Source organism: Citrus sinensis, chromosome 7, assembly GCF_022201045.2.
Source record: "Citrus sinensis cultivar Valencia sweet orange chromosome 7, DVS_A1.0, whole genome shotgun sequence".
NCBI classification, from domain to species: domain Eukaryota; kingdom Viridiplantae; phylum Streptophyta; class Magnoliopsida; order Sapindales; family Rutaceae; genus Citrus; species Citrus sinensis.
In genome coordinates, this window is record NC_068562.1 from 6,131,786 (window position 1) to 6,152,153 (window position 20,368).

A 20,368-nucleotide genomic window follows, 5' to 3' on the forward strand; every position below is an offset into this window, starting at 1 on the left:
AAATTTGGGGCCTTCATATATGGTGGTGCACAACTGTCTAAGTTGCCTAGAGGAAGAGTCTGCTCTAATAAATAATTTGCAATTTGGCTTACCCGGCTCTTGTTAAGCGTGTGTATAGTTAATTAACTAGAAGTTCAATTTTCAATGGTCAGGTTGAAAGATGCGCATATCGTTCACTGTAAATTATATGTACAGTAAAGGATATATATATAAGAGCATATCCAAAAGTCTTTATTAATTTTATTTTTCAAATATCTATTTGCTTACTTATGTGGCAAATAAAAGAGTAAAAAAATATGTTATTCTCCAAAAGACTCTTCAAATAGAAATAAATTAATATTATTTTAATTAAATAATTATTTTTTAAAGAAAAAGTCAATAGCAATTAAAGTACTTCTTTCTCTTTCTTCAGTTAAAAATAATAAAATATAAATTGAAGAGGGAGAAATCAACTCTCAAAATTTGAAAAGAGAGAATCATCTTCTATTTAAAAAAATCTTAATTGGAGTATCTTTTAGAGCCTTAAATATTGACGTGACTCTTTAAATAAATAATAAAATCTTATTTGAAGAGTTTTTTGGTGATGCTCTAAGCATTGCATGAAGATTTAAAAGGAATGACTTTAAACAAATCAAGGTGATTGATTGTTATCGTTAACTACCATAATTATTTTTTATTTACGGTCAAAGATCTATTCCTTTATTATATTATATTTTAAAATAACTCTAATATTTAACTTTTTAGTTTAATTAAATAGATTTGTTACGCTTATCTTTGAAATTGAAAGTTTGATTCTCCCTAGATGCGTGAGATCATATTCATTTATAATAGACAACAAATATTTTGACTTTTATACATCAAAACAAGTTATTTATGAGCACTTTTTAATCGTTTTCAAAATGATACAAGAATGAGCAGAAAAAAATTATATCATGTTTTTCACACCCCCCTTGTCCCATTCCTTCCCGTGTGCACAGCATTTAAGTTAAAATAACTTCCCCTTTTAAGATTGGTGCGGAACACAAATTGATCCCCCGATCATTCAACACACACAATTAACTATCTAAAGCGATATTTTTGTCATATATATATATATATGTATGTGTGTGTGTGTGTGTGTGTTACTTTAATAGCAAAATATCAAGTAGAAGGGGCCTGTGCTCGGATTAGCGCACTGATTTATTCATATTTTTTCACCCAACAAAATTTCTATTTGACTGGTTCTTATGATTGTCAACTCATCAAGCAACTATTGTTTCATATAATCACCCTTAATTTTTGGAATGCCTAGCAATCTCAGGCAACTCCCCAAAAAAAAAAAAAAAAATACTTAAAGAAACTTTAGAGCCTATGATATATCTGGGGTAAGTCATTCTATACAATCATAATTTCTTGAATTAGTAATCATTATTAAGGCTTTTAATTATCCATATTGTTAACAATAAACTTGTGAAGTTGGATATCAAATTTTTATTCCAACTAACGTGACAATAATATCAATTCATCATTTAACTGATAAATGAGTAGATTATTAATAATCAATTATCACAGAATTTTAATGAGAAAATGTCACATTTATCTACTACATGTATATAATTTTTACAAGTTTATTGTTGTCTTGATTATAGTTTAAGGATAGTGAAAAAGTAAAAAAAAAAAAAAAGTTAATAATAAATTTGTAAAGTTAGATATAAAATTCGTATTCCAACTCAGGTGACAGTAATAAATTTTTTTTTAATTTAAATGATAAATGATTAGAGTACTAATAATCGATTATCGCATAATTCAACTACGCGCATATAAATTTTATAAGTGTATCATTATATTGATGATAGTTTAGAGATATTGAAAAGAATTTCAAGAAGAAAAAGTAAAATGAACCTGATAAGAATAGTTGGATAAATTCAGCCGCGTATGAGACGACCTATCGTTTTAGTTTATTGATGGGAAGTTCAACATATTTTCTCCCCCCGCACCCCCCCTTTTTTTTTTTTCTCACTTGTCTGCTAATTTATTCATTTGTGTGCATGCACATACGTGTATCCCTCTATTATTTTTGAAAAAGTTTCAGTGCTGCACATGCAACCACGTGGCTATCCTTGAACAATGACTGATTGACTATGACTTCCCTTTGTTTTGATTTCTACCAACTTTTATTCCTTTTTCCTTTTAAACAAAAAAAAAAAAATCTTTACTTTTGTCTGAAGCCACATAAAATAATTGGCAGTTACATATTTTAATCAGACACTCATGTGACTTCAATAGATATGGACACATGAACCACTTCTTAACAGAATTTTTTTCCCCCTTTTTTAAAAGAAGAGAATATAAGTTGGGGAAAAAAAAAAATTCCAACCCAACTTAATCTGTCCACTCAAAGTAGATACGGGCATTTTTCACTCAAAATAACGGGTTTATATAGTTAAGGGAGCACAATAAATTCTCTTCTTCTTTTTTTGTGTGACGTGAGATGTTATAATTAGATTTGATTTACCTTCGCTCACCTCTATAGTTGTAGAAAAATATTTTAAAAAAAATATATAGATAGGAAAACTATAAAATGAAGGTAGCCGAAATAAAATACCATACGAATCCCACCTTCTAAAAGGTGGGCAAGCCGAATTAAACAAAAACTGGTAGGTGGGTGTAACGTGTCATTATTAAATGCCCCAAACCTTCTAGAATATTATATGCCTAAAATACATAAATGGTGTTTTTGAATAGCGATTAATGTACGTATTTTGGGTGTGGGCCAAAACTAATATTTCTATATTAGTTTCCGTTCAACTAATAGTTTTACTATGTACTTATAACTCCATTTGAGTATAATATATAATGATATAGTCGTAATCGTACATATAGAATATATATATTTTTTCCATTATAAATTGAAAATTGTTATTGGATTCTTCATTTTAATTAAATGCCTTAATTAAACACGACAGACTAATCCTATCAGGAGTCAGCATGCCAGTTGACAGGAAAGCACGAACATGTATTTACATTTTGGAGAAATAATTATATAAAAGTTGCATGTCATTCAAGCAAGCAAGCCAAAAAAAAATAAAAAAGTTTCAGCGATTTTAATTCGTAAAAGACTTTGTACTACAACTACAAGGAATTTTGTTGGTTTAAAGGACGAATGAAAAATTGGAACACATTACATGACGTAGAACGAAAGCATTTCCAGAATTTGAGAAAATTGTATTGAATTAATTTCAACTTTTGTAATCAGAGATATTCTAAATGAAAATAAATGAGACAATAAATGTGAACACCCAGAACAACAGTTAAAGAAGCCAATCATAGTCATGGAGACTGCAGAATGAATAAAAAAATAAATTAAATAGGAAGAATTTAATTAATTAACAAAGGGATAAGACCAACGAAGCATATCTATTATTGACTAGACGACAGTGAAGCAGAAGACGATCCAGCAGGGATTTATTTATGAGAAGGGAAATGGTTAGTTGTGCGGCTGACATCACCCATCTTTATTCTTACCAACCAAACGACCAAAGTATGCTTTCACATCTTTATTTCATCTCAATCCCATCTTGTTCTTCTCCTTTCATCACAATCACACGGTCACACCCGCACCTATCAATTATTCAGATCTCATTTTATTATTATTATTATTATTTTTTTAAATAATGATATATCCATTAATTTTTATATAAATCAATATAACATAATTAAATTAAATATTTCTTAATTCATATTATTTTATATTTTTATTTATTTAATTAATAAATTAATATTATATTAATTTATATAAAATAAATTTATATCGAGAGTTATAACTACATCATCACTTTTTTTTGTTTTTTGTTTATAGGTTTATATCAGTGAACGCTTGGTTACACATTAGTCCAACAGATACATAGGTGGCCACCTTGCCCCGCGTTTCTCAATTCATTCAGGTGGTTTTGGTTCTCTAATATTTCACATATCAATTTTATATTTTCATCAAAATTGATGCATAAGAGATTTGGATTCAAATACTGATATAAGTTACGTGTTGATTGGTTTGGTAAATATTAGCAATAGATCCAAATTCGATGTATAATATGTAATTGGTATGCTTTCCCTTTTATTTTTTTCATAAATTTCAGAAAAAAAGCTTATGAGTCCGGCTTCTTTAGTTTATCTTCCGAATAAACTAAAAAGTCCATTCTTCAGCGCCACCAATTCAACAAGGTTCAGTGGCTATCAAAATGTTCCTATTTGAGAAGGGTCAATGACTCTTAAAAATGTACAATTTTAGAATTTCAGAATGGAGCAAATCTTCCAAGTTCCAGTGGTCATTTTCATAAAACCAAAAAGAAAACTCACTACGGCATCCACGTAAAATTAATGAAGCTGTAATGTTTATAATAAGCTATAAGAACGGACAACTTTATGAAAATTTATAAACGCTTACCCATGTTTAGTTTAGTTGGGAGAAATGAGACGGAGGGCCGGGTAGAGGAAACGAGCGAAAAGAGGCTTTTGCTTCTTTTCTTTTTCAACTGCAGATTTATCATTCGACCAACACAGTTTTGGAAAGATTAAAATAGATCTAGCTAACTATACTTTCTGAGTTCACAATTTCAAGAATCCAAAGGTGGTCTGTAGAATCTGTGGAGGTTATTGTCAGCTGTTATTATCGTTGACATGGGCATGGGATTGCTGCTGCAGCTACATGCCAACTTGCTATTCTGAAACCCTAGATTGTAGCACAAGCACGCAGCTCCTGTTTGAGCAGCGCCGGTACTAGGGTTATTATTAGTATTTGCTCCAAAGAACTGATATGATCCCCCTGCTGCTGGCTTCTGATTAATAATCCGAGGCTGCTGTGGAAGCCCGATGGAGAGCTCAAGATTGAGTTCTTGATGAGCTTCTTCTGTTGTGACACCACTGCCACTGGTATTATTTGACGAGTCTTCGGCTGACGAAGGTGAGTGGTAGTTATGATTTTTATCGGTGCCTATGCTTCTACCGGTACTCATTATAAACTCAGGCACCAGCTGCATCACTGGGCGATTACTTTGCACGTTCATTTCAAATTTGTTGCTGCAGTCGGTTTTAGTATTGGTGCTGGTGTTGTTATTTCTTTTGTTGCTGTTGTTGTTGTTGTTGTTGCCGGGGGACGGGGCCGGGACCGGGGCAGAATTGAGTGGACGGTGCGTTTGAGGATCGATTCCACGGCTATAAAGCTTTCTTTTGATGTGAGTGTTCCAATAATTCTTGATCTCATTATCAGTCCTTCCAGGCAACCGTGCGGCTATTAGAGACCATCTGACAATTTCATCATCCAAATGATTAATTATAGATGCATTCAAGATTTGTAAAAATAATACAGTTAAAATTATTGATATTCGATGCAAAAATATATTTGTAATTGATACATACTTGTTACCAAGCAAGCTATGAAAGTTGATGATGAGTTCATCTTCTTCTTCGGTGAAGTTTCCTCTCTTGAGATCAGGCCTTAGGTAGTTTATCCATCTAAGTCTACAGCTCTTGCCACACCTCAGCAAACCTGAACCAAAAGAAATAAAAAGGTTATACATATGTATATGCATGAAAGAAAAAACTTAAAAAGAAAAAGAAGCAAATGAATGAATGGCAATATATATGTTTGTGTCTATATATATATATATATATATATATATAGACAAACACACACACACACACACACACACACCAGCAGCTTTGGGGAGGGATCTCCAACAGCCTTCGCCATGAACTTTGATGTAGTTAATAAGACGCTCATCTTCTTCTTTAGTCCAAGCACCTTTGTTGGTGTGTTCTTTCTCACAACATGGGGATCTACCCATGTTTTGTTTTGTTGCTTTTGATATCTGATCAAATAGAGAAAATTAAGAAAACGGGAAATTGTTTTTGTTGTTGTTAAGGTTGTTGTTGTTTTTTTTTTTTTTTCTGATGGGGAGGTTGTTGTTTCTTGGTGAGGAATGAAGAAGAGGAGGATATAAATGAGAGAGAGAGAGAGAGAAGGGAGAAGAGGGCAAAGCAATTGACTCGGGGACCCTTTGGTGTTTTTTTAAAGTAGTTTTTGTTTTGTTTATTGTTTATTATTTTTATATTTGAAAGGGTATTTGACCGAGTTGGTGAGATAGACGAGTGGTTGCAATTAAGTTAGTGCTGGATTTGGTAGGTAGCTCTACTTTTCATGTTGTTGAATTTACACTTATTTGCCCTTTCAGTCCTCCTCCTTTTGTGATTCTTGTTCCTTTCCCCTCAATTTATGATTCACCCCACTTTAGTTTTGTTCTCAACACATTCAAATTAAAATCTATCTGTATCAAAACGATGGTAACGCTGCTTATTTCTAGCTACTTAGTGCACAACATGCCTAGTAATGATTATTTTCTATATATAGGTAGGTAATTTTAGATAAAACGATAAATTTTTAGCTAAAATGGGATATAAGATGAAAGCATTGCTAGTGAAATCATATTTCCACCTTCACTTCAAGGTTGCTTCAAGATATATATTTCATTAATATTATCTTTATTTAGTAGTAGTAAAACAAACGTTGGGAGATTCAAATTACATGAATTCTGCTTTGAAATAACAGATGACTTGGCCTTACAACCTTTGTTTTTCTATCTAAAGCATTAAAGGGGACCGAAAAGCAAAGAGAATGACAATGGATGATTTTGGTGGTCATTCATGCAAGCAAGACAAAATGAAAGGCTCTTCCTCTAGCAAAATCGTTTGCAAAAATATTAAGGCAAGGCGTCACGCCACCAACTCATCATAACTCACTCAGTCACTCTTATGGCTTCTTCACTTACGACTTTTTTTCTATTATTTGGTCTTTCTACTTTCTACCCAACTCTTTTAATTAAATTATTAATAAATTTTCCAAAAAGAGAGATTCTAGAAGACCTCCTCTACTTTTTCCACTTCCTCTTGTCAATTTTTGGTTTAATGCAGGTAACTAACTTCCCCCACCATATATAATATATTGAAACATTAACTGTGCTCACCTCTTTCATTAATTAAAACTTATTGTAATTTCGTGAATAAGAACGGTCATCGAACCAAATAATTTCATTATAAATTATTTCAAAGAAAGTATCCGGTTGTCCTTTCACATCATTCTTGGCTCATAGACTTGGGAGAGCCCACGATGGGTTATTATTAATTGAAAAGAATACTTGACTAGACTCAACTTATGATGGATATTAGTAGGACAAATTAACAATAACAAAATAAACTTACCAACTACAATTAATTTAGAAATTTATGTCATTTTCACAAATCAACCAACCTGCTCGCCTATCTCATCCATTTTTCTAGAAACAGAGTATGTCACTAAAGCCGGCCAATGTTAATATAATTTAGAGAGTATGGTTGTTCCTAACTTCACTATTTAATTCATCTATGTGTTATGTACATTTGTAAATCTTCTAGAAGGATTATGAAAATTACATTTATATAAAGTAAATTAATGGGCAGAAATTGGAGAATCTTTTTAGGTTGGCGACCCACCCCCATCTCCATCTATTTGAGAACAACAAGTGGGCCTTTCTTTTGCTGTATGCTCCTCTCCTGCCATTGCCCATCATCGATTTTCTTTTAATTCTTCAGTGGTCTTTCTTCTTCTACTTTTAAATAATTGTTGTTTTTCTTGATGGGTTTCTTCAATATATTCTTATCTAAAATTATTCTTTTGACCACATATATCAATTCCAACATAGGAAGATTTCGAAAATGGGTCCACAGCGCATCAAATTAGGCACACCAAAAAAAGTGTAAGGTCATCGTCTTTTAATTTTTTCAACTATAAAATATCCATATATATGTATAGGACTGTTCATTAATTACTTTAATGATAAGGATGTTACTGGCACGATCTTGTAAAGGATCCAATCGTAATGTTGGGTGTATACGTGTAGAATTGGTGTCCAACGCGAGACTTATCACAATGTACAGGTGATTTTCGATCCAAATAGGTAGAGATTTATGATATTAGAAAGTATTAGATTTGGGAACCAAAAGAAAATGTAAAGAGATAAAGAGAGCCAAAAATTTTGTAGCTTTAACCTAAATTTTCATTCCCAAAAAAAGCTGAAAAACTTTTATAATATGAGACTTTCCTTCACTTATTGATCTCATGAAAAACCTTTTGCTTTCAGATAAATACTATTAATTATATCCGTTACTTGTAGGAAGCATATAATTTCAAATTTGATGTACGAGTTCTTATCATTTAGTTTATTCTTTATATTAATAAAGTAATAGATCTGTTACTCAAAATTGTTATTATTATTATTGCTAATATATATATATATATATATATATATATGAGTGATGATACAGCTACAAATTCTTGTACAAACTTATTTTATACAAACTGATGTAGTATTAAATTATTGGTTGAATAAAAATATAAAATAATAAAAATAAATCATGTGAGCCAAGAGATATTTAATTCAAATAATTTTATCATGTCACATCAATTTGTACAAAATAAATTTGTGCAAGAGTTTGTAGCTATATCATTACTCTTACTTGATAATCCCAATGTTAAAATTTGAAAAATAAAATTTTTATTTTTTACACCCATTAAATACCAATATACTCTCTTAGTGTTTATTTAGGGAATATAATTTTTATTTTTATCTATTTTTTTTGTTTAGAACAAAATCAAAATAGAATAACTCTTAGAAATCAAATTATGTTGTTAAACCTTTTTTTTTTCCTTTTCTAGACTTGTCTATTTTCATTATTGAATTAATTACAACCCACAATCCATTTCTGAAATTCTGCAGGCAGGTATTAATGGAGCACAGAGTGACCCGATTCCACGTAATTTGAAAGATTAAATCTCATTGTATGCAGTTGAGAATTGAAAGATTAAATAAAATAGTGTAAACAAATCGCAAATTTTTTTCTAATATTATTACCTTGATGACTTGTTCGCATAGTTTTGATTATTGATATGAATAAAGAAAAAAAAATTAAAATCAGATGAGTAGTGTTAAATAGGTTTACTTAGGGGTAAACCTAAGTTTATTAAAAATAATAATTATATTTAATAAAATAAATAATATCATATTTATTAAAATCGAATCGAATGGAACCATTGATTCAGATCAGTTTGGCTCATTTGGTGGCTCAATTTATTTGCCTACCCCTAGGTTTACCAAAGTTAGATAAGTTATAGATGGGTACAAAGAGAAATTCCTTTTCAATCAAAGGCCCTTATTAAATTGTCCATAATACTAATTTAATGTTATAGGTATACTAATTTAATGTTATAGGTATTTTAGTAAAAAAAATAAAAAATCATCAAAGTATGGATAAGATGAATATTTTAATAAGTTGTAGCAACCTCACCCAAAACGGTTACATTGAAATTTAACTTATTTGAATGTGAATTTTACATTTATCACCCGTGAAATCAGAACTCTAATTCCTTGATTACTGGTTTGCGTATGCGCATAAACCTAAAACCTGAAATTGGACTTCACATGCAAATAGGAAATACTACGATTTTGGTTGTGGACGTGGGAGTTTATTATAAAATATTGTGTCGAAAAGCACATGTAGATCACACGTAGATCCCCTACACCGACGGCCTGCAGCGAGCCTGATCACGTGGTACGTAATTAGGTATTACTATTTACTCCTAGAAATTGAAATTTGTTGACTTCATCCGAACAAAACGTAAATTTCCAGCCATTTACTATTTAGATTCCTATTTTCTTTAATTTCATTCCAGCTAAGAATTTAAAATGCATTTTCATAACGACAACGTTTAACTCACAAGATTCCATCCCCACTGCATGTTTTTTTTTTTTTTTTTTTTTTTTCTATCGAATGGCAATATTGAATGGGGATTCTGATTCTTCCACCCATCTTTTACGCTTGATACACATTTGATGGCCGTATCGGTGTCGCCTATATGAAGCTCTCACGGATCACAAGATCAAAAACAAGATAATTTAGATTTTGTCGAAGAGTGGTGGAACCTCCAACTTTCCTTTTAAACTCTTAAGAAACCTCGTTTTTTTTTTTTTAATTATTCTTTTGTCTCTTTCTTTTATGAAATTATATGAAAAAAAGGACAGAAATTACAAAATAATTTTGATTAAATTTCACTTTCATTTAGAATAAATTTTTGTAAACATACTTTTTCATAATAAAATTATTGTCATTGGATAATTTATCTCTTTATTTATTTCATATTTATTTCGATTTCATCAATAAAATTAATTATCTCATATTTAGGATTAAAAAAATAGTTAGGGTTTATGAGTAACAATAGAACCACGATTTCAAAGGTGGTGTGATATAAGGATATTGAAGGGGTGTGAAAAGCATAACGCTTTACCGAAAGGGGTGTGACTGAGTTGGTAAACCCAAATGAAACAAGACTGAGAGCCCAACAAAACAAGATGAAACTTTTAATGACCGGTTTAGCTATTGGCACCCCTCGAAATATCTTGTAAAACCCCTCCTTCATATTTACCATTTTAGTCACAATTGAAAGTACATAAAAGAACAACAATGCATCTCTTTACCGCTGACTATAATATTGCAGGACCCAATCACGTTTAATAACACAACATAAAATCAGTAACTTCACTCACTTCGACGCTTAATTCTCAGTTAATTGATAAATAATTTTCTTGTAACTACTCCACTTTTTATCATTGGGAAATTACTAGTCAAATTTCCATAAAATAATGTTTTTTAAAGAAAAAAAATCATATGGGTTTAAGTCGCGAAAAATATAGATAATAATGCGGGTTTCGTTTTCAAACTTTAATGAATATTTTTAATAAATCAAATCACAAAAAAGAAAGGCCATATTCTGATATTGCACACTCATGCAACAACGAAGCTGTGGGATTTTTATTAGGGAAGAAGATAGAATCAATGATTCAAAGGTATTTAAGGAATAAAAATAGGCTTAAGCAAATTTTTTTTTTTTAATTTTAATTATTTAACAGGGTGCTGATGGGAAAGGACAAGAGGTTATTATAGGGTGTGCCAATAGTTCCAACTCTTTAATGAGAGGCGCCAAAGTAATAAGAGAGTAGTACTATTAACACCCTTCATTATCCTCAAAACACCCCTTTTATTTATGTAATTACATATAAGAATAAATATATAATTTTAATCAAACACATCAACTGTTTCGCCTCTCTTCGAAACCTATGCATATATTTTTTGTTTTCTTTGCAAGCTATCTTTCTTTGAATATATCAACGAGTCATTTCTTCATTTCTTTTGTTTGCGACTCTTCAAACTTCATCTATCCAATTGTTCTATTAAAATAAATTTTATTTCATTTTCTTTCTTTAGCGATTCAGTACTCTCATACTATTATTATTTTTAAATGAATTGTTCTAGTACTTAAAGCCTATTTAAACTAAAATAAAATAATGTTTATTTTAAATAAACGATTAGCACTAAAAGATTTATTACTCAAAAAATTTATTTGTGTGGAGGATATATAGATGAACAAGACTGTAGGAGAAATTTCATTTTGTTCTAGGTGTGAGAGATCCCAACATACATATAGTAGATGGGGGCTTTAGAGGAAATTTTTTTTTTATATATATATTAATTGAAAAAAAAGGGATTGCATAAGAAATTTTAAGGGATGTTAGAAGCTCTACTCATAATAATTTTTTTTCGAGTAATTCTTTTAGTAATATTGAACGTTAATGGCCCAACAAAAACAAGAGGGGGAGCACGAGCAACAAAGTAAACGAATAATTCTCCCTAGTCACAGACATGGAAGAACCCAAGTTATTTATTTATTTATATATATATATATATATATATATATAGAGAGAGAGAGAGAGAGTACATTACTTCCATGATTGCATGCGTAGCATTTAACAAATCCTGGTACAAAAGCAGCGGCGACGGAATCCCCGGCATCTGCCCCCAGTGAAACCTTCGGTCCTGCAAACCAGATCACAGTTGTGGGATCTCACGCATGTACCATGAAACCTATGGCTCTGTGACTCGCATAGCCTCGCCTCAGTCTACAGCACTGTCATTTCTGCTTGTACAAATTTTAACATTTTAAACAAACTAATAAACGAACTTCAGTTTAAAATTAGCTTTTTGACTAACAGACATGATACATGCATGAGATAATTACAAGTACTCATAGTCATATAATTAGAGAGAGCAAGACTTACGAGAGGTCAACAAAATCGGCAGCAACAAGGGAAGTCCAAAGGATCTCCTATCCATCTCTCTCGGTTGTACGATTAAGGTTTTTTACTGTATTTTTAATCAGAAATTGCAGGTGAGCTAAGACGGAGAGCTTGAGTCGCTAAATAAGATTTCTGAAGATTGGAGGCGTATCGGCAAAAACAGGATTGTGTACAAGTGGGGCTTGCAGTGATGTGCACCCGGCCACTCCATGCATGTCCATCCTTGTATCTTTGACACGTACGTATTATAATAAGAGTTGTACAATTCACAATGAAGTTTAATTTAATAAGTCGTGAGCTTCTCGTCGTGTATGATAAGCCAGGTTAACACATAGGTCTGCTTTTGAGTATGAGGTGGAGTAGTTGGAGCTTTTCAAATGTAGAGCATTAAAATATTTGATGAATACTAATTATTGTATTTTAAAAATTAAATTTATATAATTTTTTATTTATATCGTGAAAATTTTATTATATCTTTAAAATTATTATTAAAATTTTATATTTATTATAAATTATTAATTTTTATTTTATAAATATTATTATTTTTACAATAATTATAATTTAAAAAATATAGTACCTCGATCCCAAACAGTATCTTAATATATCTTATCTTTTTATGTAACTTTTCAAAGTCTCTTTCATGCATCAAGGCTAAGGGGAATTTAAATCATGGGTACAAGAATCTTTACATGTAAACAATTTTTGGCATAAATTAATTATAATTTTATTTTATTTTATCTTATTTTGGAAATTAAAGAAACAAAACGACAATGGTATTCTAAAAAATGAAATTTGTTTATAAGTCGTTTTTTCTACATGTTTCCATCCTTTGTTTGTATTGCTTCAAATTGATCTTGAATTCTCCATTCTAATATGATTCCTTATAGATGTAATGAAAATACATACACCGGTATTCACACCACATTAAACACCGAACGGTGCCTTTTGAACACACTATAAAAGGTCACTGTTGAACGCATGGCAAACAACACGCGCAGTTGAGACAACACACAGCAACTCACAACACACGATTCTTCCTCTCACTCACACCAAATCCACACCTCAAGCCGCAAATCTGACCAGCCAATTCTCCCACACCACTCTCTGTTCCGACCTTCGACTCTCCCTCACGGTGCCTCTGATAGTCGATTCTCCCTCACGGTGTCTCATTCTCTCGGCTGTGTGAGAAACAATTAGTTCTTTGCCAACTAATTTACCCAATCAAGCATTTGAATACACTGAATCTTTGGCAGTTGGCACACACTTCAGCTCAATTTCTCCATAAATGTCTGTGGTCTATGTGTGGTCTTTTAATTTCACTTTCAATGAAATAAATAAATATATAAAACTAATATTAATTCTGCATGTCATCTTTCTCTTGCTTCGTAACAATATTGAAATAAACCAATATACAACACATGGGCAGTAAAAAAAGGAGCAAGATGAGATGCACGAGCGACGGGAGACGACGGGAGAGAGAGCAGAGCATAGAGCGGTGAGATTTGCGCGAGAGTTGTGTGAGTTGCGCGCGTTGTGTGAGAGGTGGGCCTCGGTGCGAGAATTTATTGTTAGCTGAAAACGCACCGTTCGTTGCTATGTGTGGTGTTAAATGTGGAGTGAATCTCATTTTCGAAATACATAGTCTAAAATGGAACGTTACGATCAGAAGCTAGTAAAGGATTCAAAGTCCTCTAAATATATGTGACATTAAAAAAAAGATCAAACCTTGTTTATGATTTTAGCGATGTCATTTAATTTACTTTCTTTCCTTATAATTTCCAACCGTTAATTTAACTCATTTTATTTTATTCGACTCTGCAACAACTAAGGAAAAGTCACGACTGCTCTGCTACTGCAGAAAGTATTGGTCATTTTCTGTTAATTCCTCACCATGATATATAATCTAATTTATTTTTTTTAAGCCAAGGTAATCTTTTTAATTTCTTTTCAAATAAAAAATGCATTTCAATGACAATTATTTTAAAGCATATATTAGAAAGAGTTTCCTTGATATATATATATAACAACAAAAAAATCATTAATTCAAGAGATGGCAAAATGTACCCACCATTAAAAGTAAATACATTCAATCAAACACTGGGCTTAAACTAAAGTTGAGTTGAGAAACTAACCCTTTCAGTCGTATTAATTAAATGTTATTAAATAATTAAGTTTGCTTCCGCTTGAGTTACCGATTCGAACGCTAATTAAGAAATGGTTTCTTACAAAATGAACAAGGAAAACAAAACGCTAAGATATGGTACGTAATAATTAATGAAGCTCGCTACAACCCACAGCCAATCATATTTTATATTGTTAACTTTTTTATTTTTCCGTTAAAGAAAGAAGAGTACACAAACATTGATCCGGAATTGGACATAGGAATTCAAACTCATTCATTCATCCAAACAAGCGAAACAAAAACTACAAGACGATATGCTCTTTCATTAGGCAAGCAGCTGGAGTATCAATACCAGATGATACACAAATTAAGCAAAACCAAAACGAAAGAGCATTCCTTATTTGTAACTAATATTAAGCTAGCCCTAAGACACCGCACTTAAAACTAGCACGAAGAGTAGCCAGCCATGCATTATTGAGGGACAAGTGGCAAAAGAGAGCACACAAGCAAGACCGACAACGGGAAATTAGCAAAGCTTTGAGCAAAAGCAGCGGCGACGGGCTCCACGGCATTTGCCACCAGAGAAGCCTTCGTTTCTGCAGACAAAAGCACAGTTGTGGTGGCTAAAGCATGCGCCATGGAAATGATGGCTCTGTGACTGACACACCCTACCCTCTGCCGGCACCATCATCTCTTCTGCCATTTTAAGTAATAGTAATTAAAAACAAAACTAACAATAAAGAAAAAAAATTAAGATGCAGAAAAAAAAAAGAAAGCTATATAGTATATACATATCACTGCCATTTTATTAAATCAGCCCACGTGTATATGCGGAGGGCGGTTAAATTAATTTGTGCATCTTTCGCTATTTTCTGAAATATTTAAAGAAACAATGCAATGCATGTGTGCATGTAAAATGGAGGAGATATAGGGTCTTACGAGAAGCGAATAGAATGAGCAGCAGCAAGAAAATCCCAAAGAAACTCTTCATATTTATTTTTTCTTTTAGCTCGTAAATTTTCGCAACCACAATCACAAATATAATATATGAGAGTGATCAGCCAGAAGTTGAACAACAATGGGCTTCTTACCCCGCGATATATAGATGCTTCAGTTTGCTGAAGCCATAAGCCAGATAAAAAGTGGCGGGCAGCGCACAACGCGCATACAGGACACTTGATGTTTGTCGGCTTTTGCTCCATTTCTATAGTTAAGAAAAAAAACACAAAAGTCAGGTCTCTGCCGGGCGGCAGAAAGATTTGATTAAAGTGTCTCTAGTCACGTGCACCGGCAGACAGATAAGTCGATCTGTATGTGACGTGACTCATGAAGAGCTGTGCCTATTATTTTTTGTGGTTTTTAATTTTGAACTTTGGATCCAATTAAGTACGGTCGGTTAGATTAAAATGTCTTAGCATTTACCTTGAACTTAATAGGGACTCTGCCCTTTTCCACTCTTGGAACTGGGAAATGGTAGTACATGGGGAAACTGCCATATCTTTGCTTTAACAGTGAGAATCTGTTCACGTGCAATGTCAGATCATTTGCAGTGAATAATTCGACTGTACAAAATGCAAAACGACATGGTAATGTGATGTGGCCACTGAGCATAAGATGAAAGAGCATATAGGAGCGGTGCGTGGGTAACCCGAATTACAAGACCATGGACCATTTGGCTCGGTTAACCATGCGCAGTGCAACCCGACAGCCAACGTGCCGTGTGAGAGTAAGCGGTGCTGTTTACGACGCTGTTTATCCTAAGTTTTTTTCTTTCTGATGAATGATGATACATGATAGGTTAGGCTTTTCCTTGATCTCTCACATTTTTTAAAGGTCAGCTATAAGTGAATATCGAAACCAGTATACGTGTACCTGATTCGGCTTTGGGCTAGGCAGGTTCTGTTTTGGACTTAAAATTTCAAACTGTCCGAATAATTTATTAGTCCCAATATTTCGGACAAAAAGTAAGAACGGTGATATTCGATTACTTAAATTTATTTCGGGAGTCCTCATTTTTACTTAATATTATTTATTTTAGAATTATTCTTATTAAAAAAATATATTATAATTTTTTTTATCAAATTCTTAAAAGATTAACTTCTCATTTCTCACATCTCTCATTTTTTCTAATTGATTCATAATTTGAAATAAATATTAACTCCTCATTAAATCCTAACGTGAAATTAAACAAAACTTTAATCAATCCCATAAAGTATAACCAATATCATCAATAAGAGTAAAATCCAGCACTTGTTCATAGAATTTAACAAAACAGCGCTGTTATATGCCCCAAACTTAACCCCAAATTTGCGCCTCGAATTTTGCCAAAACGGTCGTTTTTTCTTTTTAATTGTAGCTGTGTAGCACATGTGTGTGAGCATTGTTGATTAAACCGAACGACGTCGCTTCTTCAATTCATTGCAGCTGTACAGCACGTGTTTGTCCTTCTATTTACTTTCGTTTCAACCCAACACTCAACACTCTATGCAGCTCGCTTCAATTCATTGCAAACTGCAAAACCAAACGACGTCGCTTCTTCAATTCATTGCAGCTATGCAGCACGTGCTTGTCCTTCTATTTGCTTTCGTTTCAACTCAACACTCAACACTCTGTGCAACTTGCTTCAATTCATTGCAAACTGCAAAGCCCAAATGTAAAACTGCAAAATGGCAACTGGTTTGTGAAAGTACTGAACCTCTACATTACAAAACCCGTAAGCATTTATTGTTCCTACATTAATTTGTTGAGCTGTTTCATTTTAATTTATGAATCTTGATCTAGCAAACCGTGAGCATTTGTATGTCAATTATTGTATTTTATTTGTTTCAGTTTGCTGAACCGTGATAACTAATTAATAATAATTAATTTGTTGAACCGTTAATTAATAATATCTATTTATATTTTAATTTGTTTCTAAACTTAATGAATTAGGGATAAGTAATTAATAATATTTAGTTTAAATTTTTATTTGTTTCTAAACTTAATGAATTTGGTATAATTAATTAATCATATTCTGAATTATTATAATTTGCAGTAATAATGGACGAGGTTGATGAATTGGAGGTTGATGAAGTGGAGGAATTGCAAGATTTACATGAGGCTAATTTTGAAGGAAATAATGAAAATTTGGTGGATAAAGTTGAAGAGCCTAAGATTGAGATGTGTTTTAATAGTTCAGATGAAATGTTTGAATATTCCATTACCTCAGATGCAGAAATATCGGTGATGGTTGTTCCGTCGGTGATTGTAGATTTTTGCGGGTGTGAAAGACTGAGATTAAACAGAGATTGAGAGAGAGATTTTGCTAGCGTTGTCAAAAAGAAAAGTTAAACGGTGTGTTTTCTATTTTATTAAAATGGAGTGTTTCAATTCGGGGTGCAATTCAGGGTTAAGTTTCGGGGGGAAATAACTTTTTCCTTAAGAAAATCCAATATTCATACTCATCATGTGTTGGTAAAGGTGATGGATTGATAATTAAAAAAAATAGATGGTGATAATGATGAATTTGTCATTGATGAATATAGTGGTGGAGTACATGGTTAGGATGGAGTGGGGGGAGGGGGGGGGGGTAGGGAGAGAGAATAAATAAAATAATTTTTTTAATAAGGACAATTTTGAAGAAAAAAAAGAGTAGATTTTTTTTTTTAAATAAAACTATCTGAAACATTCATGAGTGTCAACATTTTTTTCTGATCATACAATTTCACCCTTAGTGGTTGTTTGATGCTAAAAATATGAATACTTCTAATTATTTAATTAATTAAATAATTTTTAATCGTAATCAATTGAAAAAATTAAAAACAAAATTGTAGAAAAAAGTAATAGAATTATAATTTATTAATTAATTATGAAAATTTTCAGAATTGATTAAAAAACTATTCACTTAGTTTAAAATATTATGAAAAGTCCTTACTTTTTTATAATTTTAAATTTTATTTTTTAATTAATTATGATTGAAAATTGTTCAATTAAATTAAAGAAGTAAATGTGTTCATATTTCGAACATCACCAAAAGTAAAATGGTAAAATTAACATAAAAGTTGACACTCGCGAGGTTTGGATATCTCTTAAAACATGAGAAGGTTTCATTAATTTTGTTAAACAACAATGATTTCACTCATTTTTCCTGATCCTGAAAAGTAATAGGAAAAATTAATAAAATTACAATTAGCAAAATGATTTGAAGGGATCAAATATCGAAAAGTAAGGGTATGTTCGATATTATTTCTGAATTTGTATTTTCTAAGAACAAAAATGAAAATGAAAATGGTATTTTGCAGTTGCTGTATTTCAAATTTAAGTATGCATTTGGTATCATTTTCTGTTTCCTGTATTTAAAAATTGAAAACAGTAATATGCATTTGGTAGAAACAGTTGAAAATGATAAAACAGAGAATATGTGCGGTAGTACCTTTTCCAAAAACAATTTTTACTAAGCATTTACATCATACTTATAATTAAAAAATAATTATTTAGCTAATACATACACAAATACACCATAATAATTTAAACAAAATTATTATAAAAAAATTACATGATGATAAAGTTTTAGAATTAACATTAATTAAAAAAATTACATGGTCATTGTTTTTTACACTATAATAAGATATCTATTACAACACATGATTTAAACAAAATAATTATAAAAACTTACATGTTAGACGTTATGCATTACGTGTGTAATTATGTCACATAGAGCGCAGCGGCTGGGCGGAGACGAAGCAGCAGCGGCTGGGCGAAACAGAGCAGCAGTGACTAGGCAGAGATGGAATAGCAGAGGCTGGGTGGAGACAGAACAGCAGTGGGGAGCATGGGCGGACCCAATTAAGGTCCAGGAGGGGCTTCAGCCCCCCCTGGACCATTAAGTTTTCTTTTAAATGTACCCCAAGTCCCTTATGAAAATGTTAGATAAAAGAATTTGGACACATCTTTCATATATTAAAAGCCTTGTGGTTTAATGGTAAAAGTGTTATTTAATGATTTTAAAACCTTGGTTCAAATCCCATTAGTCACATTATTTTATTTTTTTTAAATATTTTGTAGAAACTACTTCGAAAAATAATATTTTCACGCATTTAAAATAATACTTCAAAAAATGATATTTTCACGCATTTAAAAATAATAATTTGTTACTATTATTATTTAGAATTTAAAAAAAAGTAATAAAATTTGAGTTTATAAGACTTAAAATGTATTCGAGTGAACATTAAAAAATTTAAGTTAAATAAAATTTTTTGAACTAAGCCCCCCCTCATTTTAGTTTTTGGGTCCGCCACCGGTGGGGAGACAGAGCAACGGCAGTGACTGAGTTAAATTAGCGACAGCAACTGGCACGCCAAGAGAGAGTAGATCGAGAGAAATAAGGAGAGAGAATGATGTTGGATGAAGATAAGAGGAGAGAAAGGGTGCAAATTTGCTGCAACTGGATTGAGAAAGGTGAGGGGGAAGAGAGAATGTTGATGGAGAGATAAGGATTGAGGGGAGGATTTACGGTTACGGTTGATTTTGATTTTTAATTCATTTTTAGGTTTAGTTTTGTAATATTTGGAGAACATGTTTAACATGTTTTCAGTTTACTAGTTATAATAATGAATCTGAATTTTCTATTTTGTAATCTATTTTTTGGATATAAGCCACCGAACATGTATTATATATGTACTATGAAAATGAAAATGAAAACACTGCCTGCAAAATAGTACCAAACGGGCCCTAATTGACTATTGCCAAGCAAATCGATCCATCCGTTTGGATCGCCTTATTGGGCCTATATGGAGGCCCAATTTAAGCCACATGGTCAAGCAAAACTAATTCGTCAGCAAACGTCTCCTTTCCAAGGGACATGCAAATTTGCAACTTGCAAGCATCGTAGTAATTCCAGTTCCTAAAATTATTGAGAAAATGGCATATACCGAATTTCTCGGGTAAAAGAAAGGAGAAATTTGCACAACCATTCATTTACAGTATTAAGCGAAAGAGTTCAAACGAGGAGCACATAATGATATTTATAAAGCTCTATCAATAAATAAATAATATGTATAAAGCATTGAAA

General features: G+C 31.9%; 3 protein-coding genes across 3 annotated transcripts; all 3 read right to left on the bottom strand.

The window, feature by feature from the left end:
* Positions 1-4,325: 4,325 nt before the first annotated feature.
* LOC102630891 (myb-related protein 308-like) lies at positions 4,326-5,977 on the bottom strand. Its single transcript, XM_006466137.4, has 3 exons — positions 5,690-5,977; positions 5,395-5,524; positions 4,326-5,280 (listed from the first exon to the last, which is right to left on the bottom strand). The coding sequence occupies exons 1-3, from the start codon at positions 5,820-5,822 to the stop codon at positions 4,593-4,595; spliced, it is 951 nt and encodes a 316-aa protein (XP_006466200.2). The 5' UTR covers positions 5,823-5,977; the 3' UTR covers positions 4,326-4,592.
* On the bottom strand, positions 5,875-13,367 carry LOC102630586 (defensin-like protein 1). Its single transcript, XM_052444431.1, has 2 exons — positions 13,278-13,367; positions 5,875-12,020 (listed from the first exon to the last, which is right to left on the bottom strand). The coding sequence occupies exons 1-2, from the start codon at positions 13,365-13,367 to the stop codon at positions 11,868-11,870; spliced, it is 243 nt and encodes an 80-aa protein (XP_052300391.1). The 3' UTR covers positions 5,875-11,867.
* Positions 13,368-14,500: 1,133 nt separating this feature from the next.
* On the bottom strand, positions 14,501-15,450 carry LOC102630283 (defensin-like protein 1). Its single transcript, XM_025094762.2, has 2 exons — positions 15,259-15,450; positions 14,501-15,015 (listed from the first exon to the last, which is right to left on the bottom strand). Exons 1-2 carry the CDS (start codon positions 15,308-15,310, stop codon positions 14,846-14,848), a joined length of 222 nt encoding a protein of 73 aa, XP_024950530.2. The 5' UTR covers positions 15,311-15,450; the 3' UTR covers positions 14,501-14,845.
* Between the last annotated feature and the right edge of the window lie 4,918 nt (positions 15,451-20,368).

Bases quoted from the DNA above. Each gene is read 5' to 3' on its own strand.
- LOC102630891 (XM_006466137.4), bottom strand. From the start codon at position 5,822: ATGGGTAGATCCCCATGTTGTGAGAAAGAACACACCAACAAAGGTGCT. The intron at 5,525-5,689 runs GTGTGTGTGTGT...CTTTTGGTTCAG, and splicing joins ATCCCTCCCCAAAGCTGCTG to GTTTGCTGAGGTGTGGCAAG. The intron at 5,281-5,394 runs GTATGTATCAAT...TGAAATTGTCAG, and splicing joins CATAGCTTGCTTGGTAACAA to ATGGTCTCTAATAGCCGCAC.
- LOC102630586 (XM_052444431.1), bottom strand. From the start codon at position 13,367: ATGAGACACCGTGAGGGAGAATCGACTATCAGAGGCACCGTGAGGGAG. The intron at 12,021-13,277 runs GTCAGATTTGCG...ACAGTGCTGTAG, and splicing joins TGGTGTGGGAGAATTGGCTG to ACTGAGGCGAGGCTATGCGA.
- LOC102630283 (XM_025094762.2), bottom strand. From the start codon at position 15,310: ATGAAGAGTTTCTTTGGGATTTTCTTGCTGCTGCTCATTCTATTCGCT. The intron at 15,016-15,258 runs GTAAGACCCTAT...TTAAAATGGCAG, and splicing joins GCTCATTCTATTCGCTTCTC to AAGAGATGATGGTGCCGGCA.